Source organism: Chiloscyllium plagiosum, chromosome 11, assembly GCF_004010195.1.
Source record: "Chiloscyllium plagiosum isolate BGI_BamShark_2017 chromosome 11, ASM401019v2, whole genome shotgun sequence".
Taxonomy (NCBI): domain Eukaryota; kingdom Metazoa; phylum Chordata; class Chondrichthyes; order Orectolobiformes; family Hemiscylliidae; genus Chiloscyllium; species Chiloscyllium plagiosum.
In genome coordinates, this window is record NC_057720.1 from 23973496 (window position 1) to 23990968 (window position 17473).

General features: G+C 40.5%; 1 protein-coding gene across 5 annotated transcripts in view; it reads left to right on the forward strand.

Annotated features, from left to right (window-relative positions):
- LOC122554218 (palmdelphin-like) overlaps window positions 1-17473 on the forward strand; it is a 111433-nt gene that overhangs the window by 32009 nt on the left and 61951 nt on the right. For all 5 annotated transcript variants that reach the window (XM_043698883.1, XM_043698879.1, XM_043698882.1 and 2 more), the window contains exon 2: window positions 15168-15213. In XM_043698883.1, coding sequence (XP_043554818.1) covers window positions 15169-15213 — 45 coding nt within the window. In that variant the 5' untranslated portion in view covers window position 15168. The remainder of the gene's footprint in view (window positions 1-15167; window positions 15214-17473) is intronic.

Genomic DNA, 17473 nt, shown 5'->3' on the forward strand with positions numbered 1-17473 from the left:
CCTCAGTTATCTCTGGAATCACAGGGGATTACAGTTCAGTTGTTACATACCATTTCTTCCTTTTGAAATGCCTCTAACTGTACTACCTTCACAGACGCCAGATGCAACATTCCATACTCTCTCTCACAACGAAGTATAATCCACACAGGGATTTACCAATCTCTGAATTACATTTTCAGAATTTACATTCCAGGCCATTTGTGACTTGTATCTTGTTTTTTTTAAAAAAAAATTAATAGAAAAAAATCCTGTCATACCTAAAAGTTAAATATGTCTTTGAGTGAAATTCATTGTCATGGCAGCTATTGGGACCATTCCCACATCAATCTGATTGGATGTCAGCCAGATGTCTGCCAGTATTTAAGTAAAGTGCTGCTGTTAAACTGACAGAACTTAGTCCTCAGCTGCTCCCAAGTACCTACTGGTTTCCTGTCTCAATATTAAGATTTGCCATTTGTTCAGCATCCTGTCAGAAACAAGAAAACAATCACTTGATTTCTTTCTTCTGAAACTGGAAAGCTTTTATGACACTTAGCCATTCACCGTGAATATCCTCTACATTAGCTGCTGGTAAGTCTTGGGTATAGTTCTCTGTCCTATTGACAAGAATCAGCTGCTCTGCACGGACTGATATACTTTCAAAGACCTAATTTAAGAAGCTTCCAGTATCTGAATGTTATTTTAGTCAATGCAAAAATTAAAATACAAGAAATAAAAATAAAAGACACGGCAGTTAGATTTTATTGATTCTGTTTCTAAATGGCAAGCTTAACTATCCCCCCCGAAGATTACAGTTTAAGGAATTGGGGTTTAGAAGTGAGATGAGAAGTAATTTCCTCACCAGAGAGTGGTGAGCCTGTAGAATTCTCTGCCACAGAAAGCAATTGAGGACCAAACATGAAATGTTTTCAAGAAGGAGTTAGACATAGTTCTTAGGACTAAAGGGATCACAATGGAAATAGGTTTTTGTGGTCATTATTACTGATACCAGCTACCAGAAATTCACCTCTAGCTGTATCACTGATGCTGGGTTGCCTGCAGCGTTTGATTGGATAACATTGTACAACAATTTTGCTCCAATTTTCTACTTTGTGAAGATCTCCTGAGGAATAAGCTGGCAAGCAGGAGTATAGGTTAACTGTTGGAAAAAAATTATCAATTTCATTTCTACTAATGAAGTTAAAGCATAGCTATTCCAATGACTTGTTTTTTCAATGATGTAGGTATGGCCATTTTCATAACAAAAGGCTATAGTGACTTCAATTTAGCATTCGTTAAATCCTAATTCTGGACATAACACTTTGCCCAGGTAGATTAGAATTAGCAGTCTCATTTGTCAATACCATTGAAGATATTGCTGAGTTTAGAAAAGGCTTCATATTAGTAATGTCCTGTTTTTAAGAACTTTGGGTATGTTAACATATGTTAATAGATTGAAACCTGTTGTTCACTTTAGCCGAAAACCTTTATTCTTTATTTACATTTTCAGGTTACCATTTCTTATGTCCAGCTGCTTTGGCTCTCAACTTTAATTGAAGCCTTTTGAATCCTGTACCATGATTATTCTTTTATCTCCATCTGCAGTTTGTTCAGTTGTATCATACTGTCATCTAGCAACTGCATAAAAATTGTACATTTGCATTGTTAGTCATTCAGAAAAGGGGAAATTGCTCTTATGATATTGTTATTAACATAAGGGACATTTTCAGTACTGGTTACCTGAGTATTTCTTGGAATAGTCCAAAGATCATGTTGCTTCAAGTGTATTCTATCAAAATAGAAACAGTTGATATTTTAAATAATGCTCTATTGTTTTGAATTCACTAACCTTTGGAACGTGCTTCAGGATACTGTGCACATTGTGATGTTTAAATGCCAGGGCAAATTATGTTTGACCTTGCCGTGCCCCTAAACCACTTGTTGGCTAGCCGAAATGAGTATGTATCCCAACCAATGCTGCCTGAAGCTAATTTGAACTGAATCATTAAAGGAACTCTTTGGACAGCCAAAATAGCTCAGTTGGGAGGTCTTTGGTTCAATCTCTGATTTTGGCAGTGAATCCTTTTGGACAATGGGCCAAGTAGCTTCTTGCAAAAGGAGTTTGTGTCAGTGTCCCTTTCTTTGATCCAGGAGATCAGAGTTCAAATCTTCTCTGCTCCAGACATGTCTGATAACATCCTGGATTAGGTTGATTAGAAAATATCTTAATGGAATTCTTAGGCTCATGTAATGCAGTGGTACTGTCCCTACCTCTGGGGTAGGAAGACCTGGGTATAAGTCCCATCTGCTCCAGATGAATGTACCTCTGAAAAAGTTAATTAGAAAATATCTTCGGGAACTCTTTGAGGGGGCTCATATGGTGCAGTGATAGTGTCCTACCTTTGATCTAAGAGGCCTGGGTTCATATCCCAAAGCTATGTTATAGCGTCTGTGAACAGGTCAGTGATTAAAAAAAACAAATAATTTTTTGTTAATTGGCAGGTGCTTGTAAAATCATGGCTGCTGCTTATCAGAAAGAGAACGTGATGTTGAAGCAGAATACCGATGCTTTCTCTCTATCTTCAACTGCTACCAATGCGTTGAAGGACAATCACTGAATTCTGATGACCACACTATTTCAAAGCCACCTCAGTGTCATTTTGTAAATTATCTTCAATTATCTAATTAAATTAAACTTTGTAAACGATCAATTAAGTCAATCATAAATGTCTGCATTCTAGACAATCGACTTTGAATTGTCCTGCTCAAGGATGAAACGGCCACAGAGTCTATTGTAATCAGTGATTTGAAATGCAAAATAATTCCATGCACAAACTCACTGCACGGTGATGAACTTCACGATAGAAAACACAAATGTAATTAATTAATTTTACAATTTGATTCACAATCTTCAAACTAGGAATGCAGTCCTGTCCTAAATTTGTTATAACTGATCTGATCAATACAGACTTCAGATTGGAATTCAGTCATATGATAGGATGACCATCAGAGACGTCATGATAAAATATCTGCCAGCATAGTGTGTAGCAACAGGATGGGCAGCTACCATGAGTGAACCTGGAACAGTTATATATGTTCCACTTCACACCAAATTGAAGTACAGCTACATTTGTCCGAGCTCTTCTGAAACGACTACTGGCTCATCAATATCAGCATGTGAAAGATTAATGTATTCGTATAGATGATAATCTCTTCGATTCAAGTATGACAACTCCCATCCAGCTATTTTAGCCAAGACAGATTAATGCCTGCATTAAAACAACAGGTGGAGGAATGTCACATAAATACAGACAACATTCAGCTGCCAAATATATCACCAGTGATTTCTGTACTGTGATTAAAATGAAATGCTCTGATGTGAAATCAACAAATGGCTCCTCTCAAAATGCAAAGTCTCCTCTCTAATTCAGCACACAATCAGTGCATTTGGACAGTGGAAAATTATACCAGCATGCCATTTACTTTATATGCATATTCTACATAGTCATCAGCATAAAGTTGCTCAGATACATTAGGATGAATTTTATCAATCATCTAAGAAGTATCAATTTTGACCAATTCATGGAAGGTTTCTTTGTGAACCGTAGTGACTTTTCTTACACTCTTCTTCAAAGTGCACCTCAATAGCCATGCAGCATACAACCACATTCACACTATTGCCTGTTCATTAATTACCAAAGTACCCACCATTGTTGCCCGCAGGTGTCACTTTTATGGTAAACTGTGATTACTCCTGCTTCAGAGATGACTGTCATCAATCTGTAATGACCAAAAACAAGGTCAAGATTGCTAATGACCAGGATTTATACCTCAAACAGTTGGATACCATGTGCATTTCACATGCATGGTGCTATAATTACAGAGTTCTTCAAGCTGTACTGTGAAAGTGCCTAATTAATGCAATTGCCTCTTGATGGGCTTCAAATCACTCACATGAGAGCCTGCATACACAGGGAAAAAAACTTACCCAAAGCAATTCTAATACAGTGCAGTAAATTCCCATTTCCAGTATGCATTTATGATTTGCATGAGTATAAAAGGCAACATAGTTGCCAGCTCAGCCTGGTAAAGAAAAGCCCATTTCCCTGAATCTTCATGTTCCTTTTTTTCTCATATTCCCTGTTGAGCCCATTTGTATTGAGCTTCTAAATATTCCTGAGCACCTGTATGAATGGTAACTTTGTCTCCAAACTTCAGCCCCTGAGCCCGAGCCCTACAACTGAGTCATACCAACTATCGAGCTGCATTGTTCCTCTGTCAAAGCAAGGTTGATTGTGACTTTTGAAGATCTATCCCTTCTACAGTAACCCGTGTCCTCCAACCCACTATCACCTGCCCCTTCCGATATGTTGTTTTACTCCATTCATAATTATTGTTGCCTCTACATCCCAGCATGTCACCTCCAATCTCCAAAATTGACATCGCCAGCTTTTCCTCCACAGTAGTGGGCCCGGAAAGCTTTTCTTGTCTTTTAATGAACAAACTCCGGGACTGACCATTGCCCACCATCTCCTCTCCAAGGCCATTTTAGACAGACAGATGTGACTGATGTGTGACTCCTGAATGATCTCTCTACAGTTTCTTGACTGACTTACTATGAGGCTTCAGACTGGCTGCATTGGATCCGCAGGGCTGATGGTCTGCTCAGTGACAGCAACTGCCAACCGTGTTCAAGCTCCTGGACTAGTTTCAGATGCTGCCCAATGTGTCAGGGCCCTCTGATTGAAGGCTATCTCCCTTGACTTCACTGAGGACAACTATTCTCCTTAGACTTTGAGACATGGCCATTTTATAGAAGCACATGCAGTGTGTTTGCTATGTAAGTTGTTCATTAAGGTTCAGATCTAACATTGACAAAGCAACATGTCCACCCCCTTGACTGATCATTTCTGACAGCCATGATAAGCTGTCTGGCTTTTGTGTCTGCACTAAAAGGCAAGGCAAGACAAAAGTCCTGTGAGCCTTTAAGCTCAGAATGTGTGGGAAAAGTACAAGAAGGCGAGGCAGAAATGATCATCCACATGTGCAAAATGTGAGTGAGCACTAAGAGAGAAAAGTCCTGAGATGCACCCGGACCAATTGTGAGTTAGATGCCTGTCCCTGTACACTAAATGTCCTGGCAGCAATATTATATGAAAGGTGCCAATGCACTGCCAAGTGCAATACTGAAGTGTAGAGCCATGTTGGAAGTGGGTGGAAAATGTTCCAAAATAATGCAATTGGGCTGGAATATATCTAGTACCAAATTCCATGGAGGAGGGGGTGTGGGTTTGCACTGCCCATGGAACATGCCCTGAGATGCTGGGGACAGCTGCTCACAATGAAGGCCCATAGGAACATGCTGCAATCTGTAATCACCAGGTCAGAAACTGACAATGTCTAGGTTCTATCTGCAGTGCATGACAGAATAGGAAAATACATACCAGTGAGGCACGATTAGGTTCTAATGGCATGCAAATAAGCCCTTCACCATTCATTTGCAAGATTTGCATCTCAATTCAAATTCAAAATTCAAACCTTTTGCAGAATCTGACTGGCTTTCTTGACATCGGAATCTTATTACAGATCAACTCGCCGTACTTTTCCAACTGACTTGCCAAACCCCATGTTGCTTTACGGGTAGGGAAGCTTACACCTTTTTATTAATTCTCTGTCCCACTCCTGCTGTGCCTATTCCATCATCACCACCTTCTACCTCTCCAATGTAGGTCAAAGCACCTCAACCTTTGGTTATATCATTCTAGACCTAACAGTGAGTTCAACATCAGATGATACCCAATTCTCCCATGAGCTCAGACAATTTATGCTATTAATGGTTCTGCTGTCACCACTGACACTTCCTTCAAGAAGAACAAAGTGGGATTGGTCTCCAAGCTTACACTGCTGAAAAGTATGTACTGGATATCCGTTGAACTTGTTTGTCACTTGTTATTGAAGCTGAGGAGCCTGGACATTTACTTGTGATGACATGATTAGATTTGTCATTCACATATAGGAGAGACATTGGCCTATGGTATTACAAATAGACTGTTAATCTGGAGACCCTGGTAATGTTCTGGGGATGTGATTTTGAATCTTGCCCTGGTAGATGGTGGAATTAAGAGTCTAACGATAACTATGAGTCCACTGTTGATTGTTGGAAAATCCCATCTGGTTCATTAATGTCCTTCTTTTAGGGAAGGAAACTGTCATCCTTACCTGGTCTAGCCTACATATGACTGAAGACTCACAGCAATGTGATTGACTCTTAACTGCCCTCTGGGCAATTAGGAACAGGCAATAAATGCTGGCCTAGACAGTGACATCCTCATCCTGTGAATGAATTTTTAAAATTCTACAACATTGAGATATGCTGACTTGATTTCAACAGCAAATAAAATAGTTCCATTGTGCTAGCTTTCTGAATAGTCAGCAGTGTGGCCCAGTGACTGGTTTGGCCTTCAAGTTCTTTGCCCTCTGCAATATACCATTACTGGACCTTTCTTCAGCTTTCTCCTCTCTTCAGATCATTGGGCTGACCTTGTCCTTCACCCATCGCACTGTTCTGCCACTGAGCTTTACTTTACTCCTTGCCACTTGCTTCTGGTTTTATTGGTCTTGGCACCAGTTGCCACCTTGTAGTAAAATTAGGTCTGTCCTCAAGCAAATGAATATTATCAGGCTTTATTAAGCATAATTATATACATATGGTGATAAAACTGAACAACTCTGGAACCCTACAGTCTCTCGTTTCAGTTCCATATCCAGCCTCTGAGTGTTAAATGCTATGGAGTTTTTTTGATCGACAGGAATGTGCTCATTGCCATTGGCTGGTAAGAAGTACAGAAACCCTACCAGCTGAAAAATCCTGTCCATGGCCTTGTTAATTGAGAATCTGGAGCTACTTAGAGTTTTAAAAATGTGGGGTATTTTCAAGATGATTTTGATAAATGCACCTCTTCATCTCTGATATAGAATCCCTTCAGTATAGAATCAGGCCATTCCGCCCTTCGAGTCTGCACCGACCCTCCGAAAGCATCCCACCCAGACCCACCCTATCACCTGCATTTTCCATGGCTACTCCATTTAGCATGTACATCCCTGGAGACTATGGCCAATTTAGCCTTTCCAATCCCCTTAACCTGCACATCTTTGGACTAAGGGTGGAAATCATGGCAATTGGAGGAAACCCACACAGATACAGAGAGAATGTACAAACTCCACATGGTCGTCCAAGAATGGAATCAAATCTGGATGCCTAGCGCTGTGAGACCATTGAGCCATTATGCCACTCCAACTGATAGGAGATCATCAGTGTCCTTTCTCTGTTGAGTTCCCAACATTGTGGACACTTCCCACAGGTAGCTCAATCAATGCTTTGTGCAGATCCATCATCGCACTCCAACTTTATTGAATTGTCTAATTAAGTAGACTTAAAATCTCTGTTTTATGTTACCAAAAATTATTGATTTGAACAAGGTGTTAGTCATGGCAAGAGAGTGTGAGAGCTGATGGCCCACATGAGAACTCACCAATTAAATGTTAATTTCATGCGAATTAACATTACTTAAGTGTTATTCTGGTACCATCATACAAATTGCTTAAGTGAACACTGACTGTATTGAACACACAGAGGGGTGGTCAAATAAACCATACCATTGCCAATAAAATTCCATAGCAGGTACTGGCAATTACTAATGGCAAGATATATAAACTTGTGCATAATCTAAAATTTCCATGAACAAAAGTATAAAAAATGTGATGCTGAGCCTAGATTAAATGCCCAGGATCTCAGTTCGAGTTGGAAACATTAACATTCAAACTCAAAGTAAGCATGTTGCCAATAACATTGAACTGGTACTAAGTTTGGTTACATCATCATACTCACTTTCTGTTAACTCATTGTTATAATGTAAAATTAAAGAAAAATGCAAAGTCTGCAAGATTTTAATTTGAACGTTAGATATCCATCTATAATTTTAGTTCCTGCTATCTTACCATAGGTTTAAAGTAAACAAGTTAAAACTCCTGATGAAATCGTAGAGCTGAATTTCAGATAATCTTGATAAAAATTCATATTACCCTCAGATGTACATGTGTGAATTATTTGCGACTTGGACTTGCCCAACACTTAGGTAAACACGAGGACTGCAGATGCTGGAAACCCGAGTCTAGATTCAAATGGTGTTGGAAAAGCACAGCAGGTCAGGCAGCATCTAAGGATCAGGAAAATCGACATTTCAGGCAAAAGCCCTTCATCATTCCTTTTCCAGCACCACTCTAATACAGACTTGCCCAACACTTCATAGTCCTCTATTAATCAGCTCACCAACCCCTATCTTCCTCAATAAAGTTGGAAGGGCTATCAGCAGCCAAAAGTATTTCATACTTGAAAGTGACAAATACATCCTACAGTTGTGGCATTTTAACAATCAATTTATTTGCTAGCCACAGACTAAAGCATAGAGGCATAGATTCCTCAGTAAATCTCTGCTAAAACTCTATGTACTTCATATTTTAATCTCTTCCTGTCTAGAGTTGCAATTAATGAAAAAGAGTAGCAGGGTATCCATGGCTGAAGGATACTGTTGTTGTTGGACGATGAAATACTTTATGACATCCAGTGACTCATTGAGGGTTTGAAATGAGCATACCAATTCCATGTGCAAAAGCCCCAAAAGAGATAGACATTTGACATTGCTGAGGTACAAATGTTAACTTATTTCCAATCAACAGAAATGTCAGTCATTATTTCTCTTACAACCTATGCTCCCTTTCGACATGAACCATATGATGTTGCACAGAATCTTGAAGGAAGCACAGATGAAGAAAGCACAGATAATTGATGTGCTCACTTCAGCATGATCCTTATTATTAAAGTGCTGCAAATACTTTGTGTGTCATGTTCAAAACTGACTGTGGTGTCTATTGAGATCATATGACATGTCAACAGATCCAGCAGACATGAGCCATTCAGCATCAATTTTGTTTCTGGTTATTTGTTTTCTCTGTAATGTGGCATTATGTTTTATCATCAGCACATTGACTTCCTAATCTTCAATGTGATTTTAAAAAGCCATTAATTACAAATAAACAAGGGAAACTTCAATTTGCTCCATCATGTGGTTTGATGCCATGCTAGGCATTTGGGTTCAAGATACACTGGTTGGATAAAGTTTAAAGTTTAGATCTGTCTTCAGGCTTGGACTTCAAAATAACACTATTTATAATATTACATACTAAACACTGCTGCACATGGTTAACATAGAACATAGTACAGGCCCTTCAGCCCTCCATGTTGTGCTGACCTGTGAAAATAATCTGATGCCCATTTAACCACACTGTTCCATTATTACCCATATGTATGTCCAATGCCCATTTAAATGTCCTTAACGTCAGCAAGTCTACCACTGTTGCAGCAGACCGTTCCATGCCCCTACTACTCTCTGAGTGAAGAAACTACCCTTAATATCTGTCCTAAGTCTATCACATATCAAATCACATATATATAAATATTACGTAATGACCAATTCATATTCTTTGTTTATGTCCATGTGCTTTTATAACTCTGTCATAAAAGCAGGGTGTTCTGGTCTGTTATTGTGCTCTCCTAACTTTGTCCATGCTGTGCTATCTGTATTCAGTCATGTAACATCATCATAAGATGGCTCCAGGGTCCTGAAGCACTTGGGCGACAGAAACCAGAGAGTCAGAGTTAAAATGGGGTCAATGTATAAAGTATTCAATTACCTGTCATCTAATGACTGTGTTTCCTTGGCCAACTGTGTCACTCACATGACTTGTATTATGGACTAGACCAGACCCACACTCCCCCCGCCCCAAGTTAATATTAAGGTGGTAAAGAAGAAAACAGCAATCAATGTGTGGCAGGAAGGGGCAGAAAATATAAGCAGAAAAGCAGTGGAAGAAATTAGAACCGGAATACGTAATAGTAGTAAAAAGTCAAAGCCTGATTGTGCACAACATGTCATAGAGCTATAGAGTCAGAAGAGATACACAGCACGGGAACAGACCCCTCGGTCCAACGTGTCCATGCCAACCAGATATCCAAAATGAATCTAGTCCCATTGCCTATATCCCTCTAAATCCTTCCTATTCTTATACCCATCCAAATGCCTTTGAAATGCTGTAATCGTACTACCCTCCAACACTGGCAGTTCATTCCACACACACAACCTCTGTGTGAAAAAAGTTACCCCTTAAATCTTGCCCATCACCTTAAACCTGTGCCCTATATTTTTGGACTTCCCCATCCTGGGGAAAAGACCTTGTCTATTTACCCTATCCATGCCCCTCATGATTTGATAAACCTCTGTCAGGTCACCCCTCAGCTTCTGTGGTTCCACAGAAAACAGCCCCAGCCTGTTCAGCCTCTCCTTATAGCTCAAACCCTCCAACATCCGTGTAAATCTTGTTTGAACCCTCTCAAGTTTCACAACATCCTTCCTATAGGAGGCAGACCAGAATTGCACGCAGTGTTCCAATAGTGACTTAACCAATGTCCTGTACAGCCACAACATGAGCTCCAACTCCTATACTGAATGCACTGACCAATAAAGGAAAGCATACCAAATGTCTTCTCCACCATCCTATCTACCTGCGACTCCACTTTCAAGGAACTATGAACCTGCACTCCAAGGTCTCTTTGTTCAGGAACACTCCCCAGGACCTTACCATTAAGTGTGTAAGTCCTGCTCTGATTTGCCTTTCCAAAATGCAGCACCTCACACTTATCTAAATTAAAGTACATCTGCCACTCCTTGGCCCATCTGATCAAGATCCTGTAACCTGACATAACCTTCTTCGCTGTCCACTACATCTCCAATTTTGGTACCAACTGCAAACTTACTAACCATACCTCCTATTTTCACATCCAAATTATTTATATAAATAACAATATGAAGTGGACCCAACATTGATCCTTGTGGCCTCTGGTCACAGGCCTCTAGTCTGAAAAGCAACCGTCCACCACCACATCTTCTACCTTTGAGCAGGTTTGTGTAAAAAGGAAGATAAGTTGACAACACAAATAGAAATAATGAAAAACCAAAATAACTGCGATGTTGGATATCATAAAGAAAAGTAGAAATTACTGGAAAAAGTCAGTAGGTCTGCCAGCATTTGAGGAGAGAAATCAGAGTTAACATTTCAGGTCCAGTGATGCTTCCTCAGAATCGCTATGAAGAAGTCACTGAACGTGAAACATTAACTCTGATTTCTCTCCTCAAATGCTGGCAGACCTACTGACTTTTTCCAGTAATTTCTACTTTGGTTTATGATATCCAACATCGCAGTTATTTTGGTTTTTCATTATTTCTATTTGTGTTGTCAACTTATCTTCCTTTTTACACAAACCTGCTCAAAGGTAGAAGATGTGGTGGTGGACGGTCCAGTGATGCTTCCTCAGAATCGCTATGAAGAAGAGTCACTGAACGCGAAACATTAACTCTGATTTCTCTCCTCTGATGCTGCCAGACCTGCTGAGCCTTTCCAGCAATTTCTGTTTTCGTTCAAAATAAAGGAGTATTGAAAGCTATTACAGAGAGTTGGAACCATGATGTAATAACATCAGATCACATGAAATTAACTGGGAGCTGTGTGTAAGGTTCCAGAGATATCCTCTGAGCATCTCTTGTTGTACTTCCTACATCATTCACTAACTTGGGTATGAACTACCTTCTATCAGCAAAACAGACCTGATCATATTATATCATCTGTCTACAGAAACCACGTGTTTTTTTTTATTGGGATCATGGACAGGGAATCTGTTTTGCTCATTCATAGCCCATGCAGAAAATGTACTCCAATCATTTGGTTTCTTAAGGCAGCATATACATTAGTATTGTTTCTTTGGGGAGGAGAGGCTGAAGTTTGGTGTGTGACCTGTATGTAGTTAGTTCAGTGTGGGGGTCTAAACAGTCATTAGTTGCAGCCAATGTGTTGCATGGCATCAACAATCAATCACAAGAGGCTGAAAGTGCTGTCCCAATTGGTGAAAAATCTTCAAGGTTGAGAAGATCATTGTCATGAGATTGGTCTGCAACAATGTAACGCGTGTGTAGATTGTAATGTAGCTTTGTGTTGGTGATATATCTGGGGAGAAATTGCTTGCAGGAAATACCAGATCACCTAGAGAGAGCTAAAGCTAGCTTAGTGGTTGCTGCTGCAGAAAGTCCCTTTCCTCTTGATATTGAGAGTAACATGAGAGGGAGAAATAGTGAACCAATGTTGCACAGTTTCACAATAGGAAACTTCAGTGTCATTGCTCCAGTGAAATACAAACCTGAACACAGTGTGGACTACAATGACGTGATCAGAAATTGCTGACATTGCTGGCTTTGCTACAGACTTCAACACCGTGAATCATTGTATGGTGAACCTTACATATTCAGTTTTAAACAACAGTATTGCATCACCAGCACTTTACTCTTCTTGCCATTAGTAACCAGAGCAGTACGTAAAAGTTGTCCTCAATTCCACAAACAAAGAAAATTGCCCTTGATAAAAGGAGCTCGGATTTATTGCAACCTGATATATTAATACAGTTTCTGGGTACAATATAGTGACACACGCATTTCCAAATGAAGATAATAAATCTTACTACCAGCCATTTATGGTCCAGAGATAACAACTAAAAATAACTGAACTCTTTACTTGGGTAGGAAAGGAACATTCATTGAGGTACATATTTCATACTAAGGTATATAAATGAAAACATGAAGGTAATTCAGCAATGTTATAGATGTCACAGAAATGCTTGTATCTCATTCCAATAGTTAATGTACTAATTGTCCTCTCTTGCTGGAATGTTTCTTGATAATGGGACTCCACCCAGAGACAACCCCACTTCAACAGTCTGCAGAACCCATACCCACATTATAATTGTATCGCCCAACAATTGGTGGTTGTCAACTGCTATAGCTTTAAGAAAGCTGCCACCAGTCACCGGGGCTGCTGGCCAATTAGAGGGCCAGTAGCTCAGCAGTCTCAACAGTGCATGCAGTGTTATGTTGGCCATTGTTGGGAATGCAACTGGACGAGAAGGATGTCATGGAAAGTACAGCCTTCCTTGCAAATTGAGAGGGGCTTGGGATTGCTGAGGCCATTATGGCTGAGACTGGCAGTGAGTTGGGGGGAGAATTGGTAAAGGTAGGTAGTGCCTTTGCCATGGGATGACCATTGCTACTGTAGGCACCCTCAATGGATCAAAGAGAATCCCTCACCCCTGACCATGGGCTGGCAGGAAAGTTGCCAGGGTTCACTGGACATTGTCTCCATTATGGTGGAGAGCACCCCCACATCTCCCACTACTGATAAGATGGCAATGAGGGCAGGAGGAGATCCTTTTTTGATGTCCAGGTAAGTGCTTAAATTGGCTTTTGGGCAAGAGCCGAAAAGGATGGCGCTGGAACAGCACAGCAGGTCAGGTAGCATCTGAGGGGCAAGAGAGCTGATGTTTCGAGTATAAGCCCTTCATTTGGAATGTGGGCAAGAGGGCTGTCAGCCACCTTTAGAATCGCTGTCAGATGGTGTGACAATGGGCAGTTACATGCATTCCAACGCCACTTCCAACATCCCCACACCACCAAACCCTGCCTCTCACCCCCCATCCCAAGTACCCTCCAAACACATCTCCCATCCAGTGCCCTAAAGGCTGGTAAAATTCAGCCTTTTGTGTTATGCTGAGGAACACTGGAGAGAAAGGTTAAACTGGGGGAAATTGGTTAATGCCAGTGCTACATTGACTGATAGTTGAGAGTGTGTTGCTGGAAAAGCAGCATGTCAGGCAGCATCCGAGGAACAGGAAAATCGACATTTCGGGCCAGAGCCCTTCATCAGGGTGAAGGGCTGGTGAAGGGTTTATACCGAAACATCGATTTACCTGCTCCGCGGATGCTGCCTGACTTGCTGTGCTTTTCCAGCAACACACTCTCAACTCTGATCTCCAGCATCTGCAGACCTCACTGCCTCCTACATTGGCTGATAGTAGATTGAAGTCTGATTACAGTGTAAAACCAAATGGTCATTCATTATCTGACTGTTTTGTGCTATTGGTCTATTTCACCACTCATTGGGTTGCATTTTACAAGGCACCCTCAAAACAAAAGTTAGGTGTCAATTTTTAAAAAAGCATTGCAAATGATACACACTATTGGCAGCCTCCAAGAGCACAATCCTCAGTGGAACGATGAACCACCTTTCAGAGATGCCTGCCCAAGTTGAATGGCACTTTTTGGTAGCCAATTTGGCACTGGCAGTCCACTGGAAATGTGCACATATGGCGAGGAGGTCTCAACTGGCACTGTGCTCATATGCAACATGTAGTTAACAAATGCAATGCAATGCCTTATTTCCCCATTTTGCCATCCTTACCCTGGATCCTTCCATTTTGTGCACCGAAAATAGAAATGATCCCCTGTAAATCTAAAATAGTAACCTTTTCATAATGTTATTACTATAGTCCCCTACAAGGAAGGGTCATTCAACTCAAAGCATTAACTTTGTTTCTTTCTCCACAGCAGGTACCAGACTGTTGAGTTTTTCCAGCAACTTTCTATTTTTATTTCAGGTAGCCAGCAGTGTTTTACTTCTCGAACCATTGAAAATAGGCCAGAAAATGCCGGAATAGGCCATTCAGCCCTTCATGCCTGCTCTGTTGCATATGAGCACAGTGCCAGTTGAGACCTCATAGCTGATCATCCAACTCAATCCCCGTTCCAGTTTTCTCCCTCTATTTTTTGATCCCTTTAGTCCTATGAAGTAGACCTGACTCCTTCTCGAAAATATTCACTGTTTTATCCTCTACGAAGTCTGTCATGAATGTAATTTAACACCAACATGCTGAATATCCAGCTTACTGGGACAGTTTTGTCACATTTGCTCAGGATGGGAATAAGTTACCTCGCCTTTTCAAACAATCTCATCAAAATAATTCTGGTCTAAGGGAACATATGGTCTGTCACTCAAACGTGACAGCTATGCCAGCAATCTGTGTCTGCATCCCTTCATCACACGTGTCCTACTGGGTCAGACCAGTACCATTATCTGTTGGAAGTCGTCCTGACAAGCAAAGATACTCTCCACCCCACTGCAGCCAGACCTGCCTCTCCCTCTCCTACACATGCTATTTACCCTCCTACTTCTGTTCTTTCTGCTTTGATTCTCAGGATGGAAGAGACTGATCTGCTGAAAGAAAGGCTACAAGCTATCACGGTAAGTCCTCTGACTTTGCCTTCTGTGTAATCCTGTCTGTGTACGCTTGTGTTGTGGTTGTATATGAAGGGCATTTTCAGGTCAAAACCTCCAAGGGCCTCCAACTTCAGAAACTGTGAGTTCTCCTTGCAGACAGAAGTCAAAGTCTCTCCTTCAGCCATTCAGCTGTTTTTACCGACAGTGCATTCCAGACTCACTTTCACCCCAGATGTTGGCAAAAGTATACTTTTAATCTTTCAATAAATAACTCCTGAAATGAAGTTTTTTTTTAAAATGGAATCTGCAACACAGTCGAACACAGAGACATGTCAATGCATTGATTTTAAAAGTATCAGCTTCCTCATGAGATTAGATCCTGTGCCAAGTACCATGACACCGGTCTGCTAGAGGGCAAGTTGGTTATTTTCTAGATGAGAATGGAATGTGAAGCCACGTCATTTTAATCATAGCATGGCTTTCTGTGTAGTGTGGCACTTTCACAATAATTTTATAGTGGAAGATATGCTTAATGCAAGAATTTGAAAATCTTGGTGATAATAAAACAAATGTCCGCGTTTGAAAATTTGTAATAATCAGGAAGAATTCCAATTAGACTGTCATGCTTATATTGTTCTTATCAATAGTCTGTATATTTGTCATTTTATGATACCACACCTGCTATGCATTAAAAATGGTATTGTTAAATGTATGCCATAGTAATATCTAATTGTTTAAGATACTACAGATCACATGGATGGGGTGTGGACTTTTCTTGCATCTCTATGGACTACTATATTAATGGCAGGTGATTAGATCATAGGATAAAAATCTAAATTCGAAACTGGCATGTCACAAATTTATCTCGTCACTAAGCCAGGAAAATTATGCACCACAGCATTAGTATAGAAGTGTTGAGTGGTAGTTTTTTTATATATACAATTGTGTAAGTAAATCTTTTTTCCATTCTTTTATGCCAATCCACAAACAATTTTCTGGATTACATTCTCCTACACTTTAAGACACAATACATTTTCTTACAAGTTACTATTTCACATATAAATTTTTATACAGTTTTTAATGACAAATAATTATTACTTTGGCTGCATGCATTTTAACAAGAGTTTGACAGATTTTGCTTCAGCAACAAGAAGTCTCATACCTCATAACTCAAAAAGATTTTTAAAAGGTCCAGGTACATTCCACAAAGTGAAAATAATGAGAGGCAACCTTACAGAGGTTTATAAAATCATAAGGGGCATGAATAAGGTGAAGAGCCAAGCTCTTTCTCCTCCAGTTGGGGAGTCCAAAACTAGAGGGCATAGGTTTAAGGTGGGAGGGGAAAGCCTTTAAAGGGACCCGAGGGGTAACGTTTTCATGCAGAGTTGCAAGTGTGGAACAAGCTGCCAGAGGAAGTGGTGGAGATGGTTACAATTACAACACTTAAAAGGCATCTGGATGGGTATATGAATAGGAAGAGGCTAGAAGGGCATGAGCCAAATGCTGGCAAATCGGACGAGGTCAGATTGGGATGTCTGGTCAGTGCAGACAAGTTGGACCAAACGGTCTGTTTCTGTGCTGTATAACGCTATGACACAATGACTGCAATAGATAAGAGAGGCACATTACATGTATATAATAATTGCTAAAAGGAGTGATATGTTGCCAAATCTTGCAATCATCAAGATAAATGCAAGAATGCCAAATTTCAAATACGCATAACAACTTAGACTAGAAGAGGAGAGGGTGCTGATTGATTGGCAAATCAACTCTGGTCGAAGTCTTGCCATGGACAAAACAACAGGAGAGTGTAGGCTCCCCAACTTCCAGCATAATTCAAAAAAGGCACAAGGCTGAAATATATATTTTTTATTTGTAGAGAACCTGAATGTCTACTGATACTAGCAAACATAAATCAGTCATGTTACAAACTCAATTGACTTTCTTCAACTAATTATTAGTACAGAGCTGAAAATGTGTTGCTGGAAAAGCTCAGTAGGTCAGGCAGCATCCAGGGAACAGGAGAATCGACGTTTCGGGCATAAGCCCTTCTTCAGGAATGAGGAAAGTTTGTCCAGCAGGCTAAGATAAAAGGTAGGGAGGAGGGACTTGGGGGAGGGCCGTCGGATATGTGATAGGTTGAAAGAGGTCAAGGTGAGGACCAGTTCCAAAAACGCACAACCCAGATGGCCTCCTTCTTCAAGGACCGCAACTTCCCCCCCGACATGGTCGATGATGCCCTCCACCGCATCTCTTCCACTTCCCGCTCCTCCGCCCTTGAGCC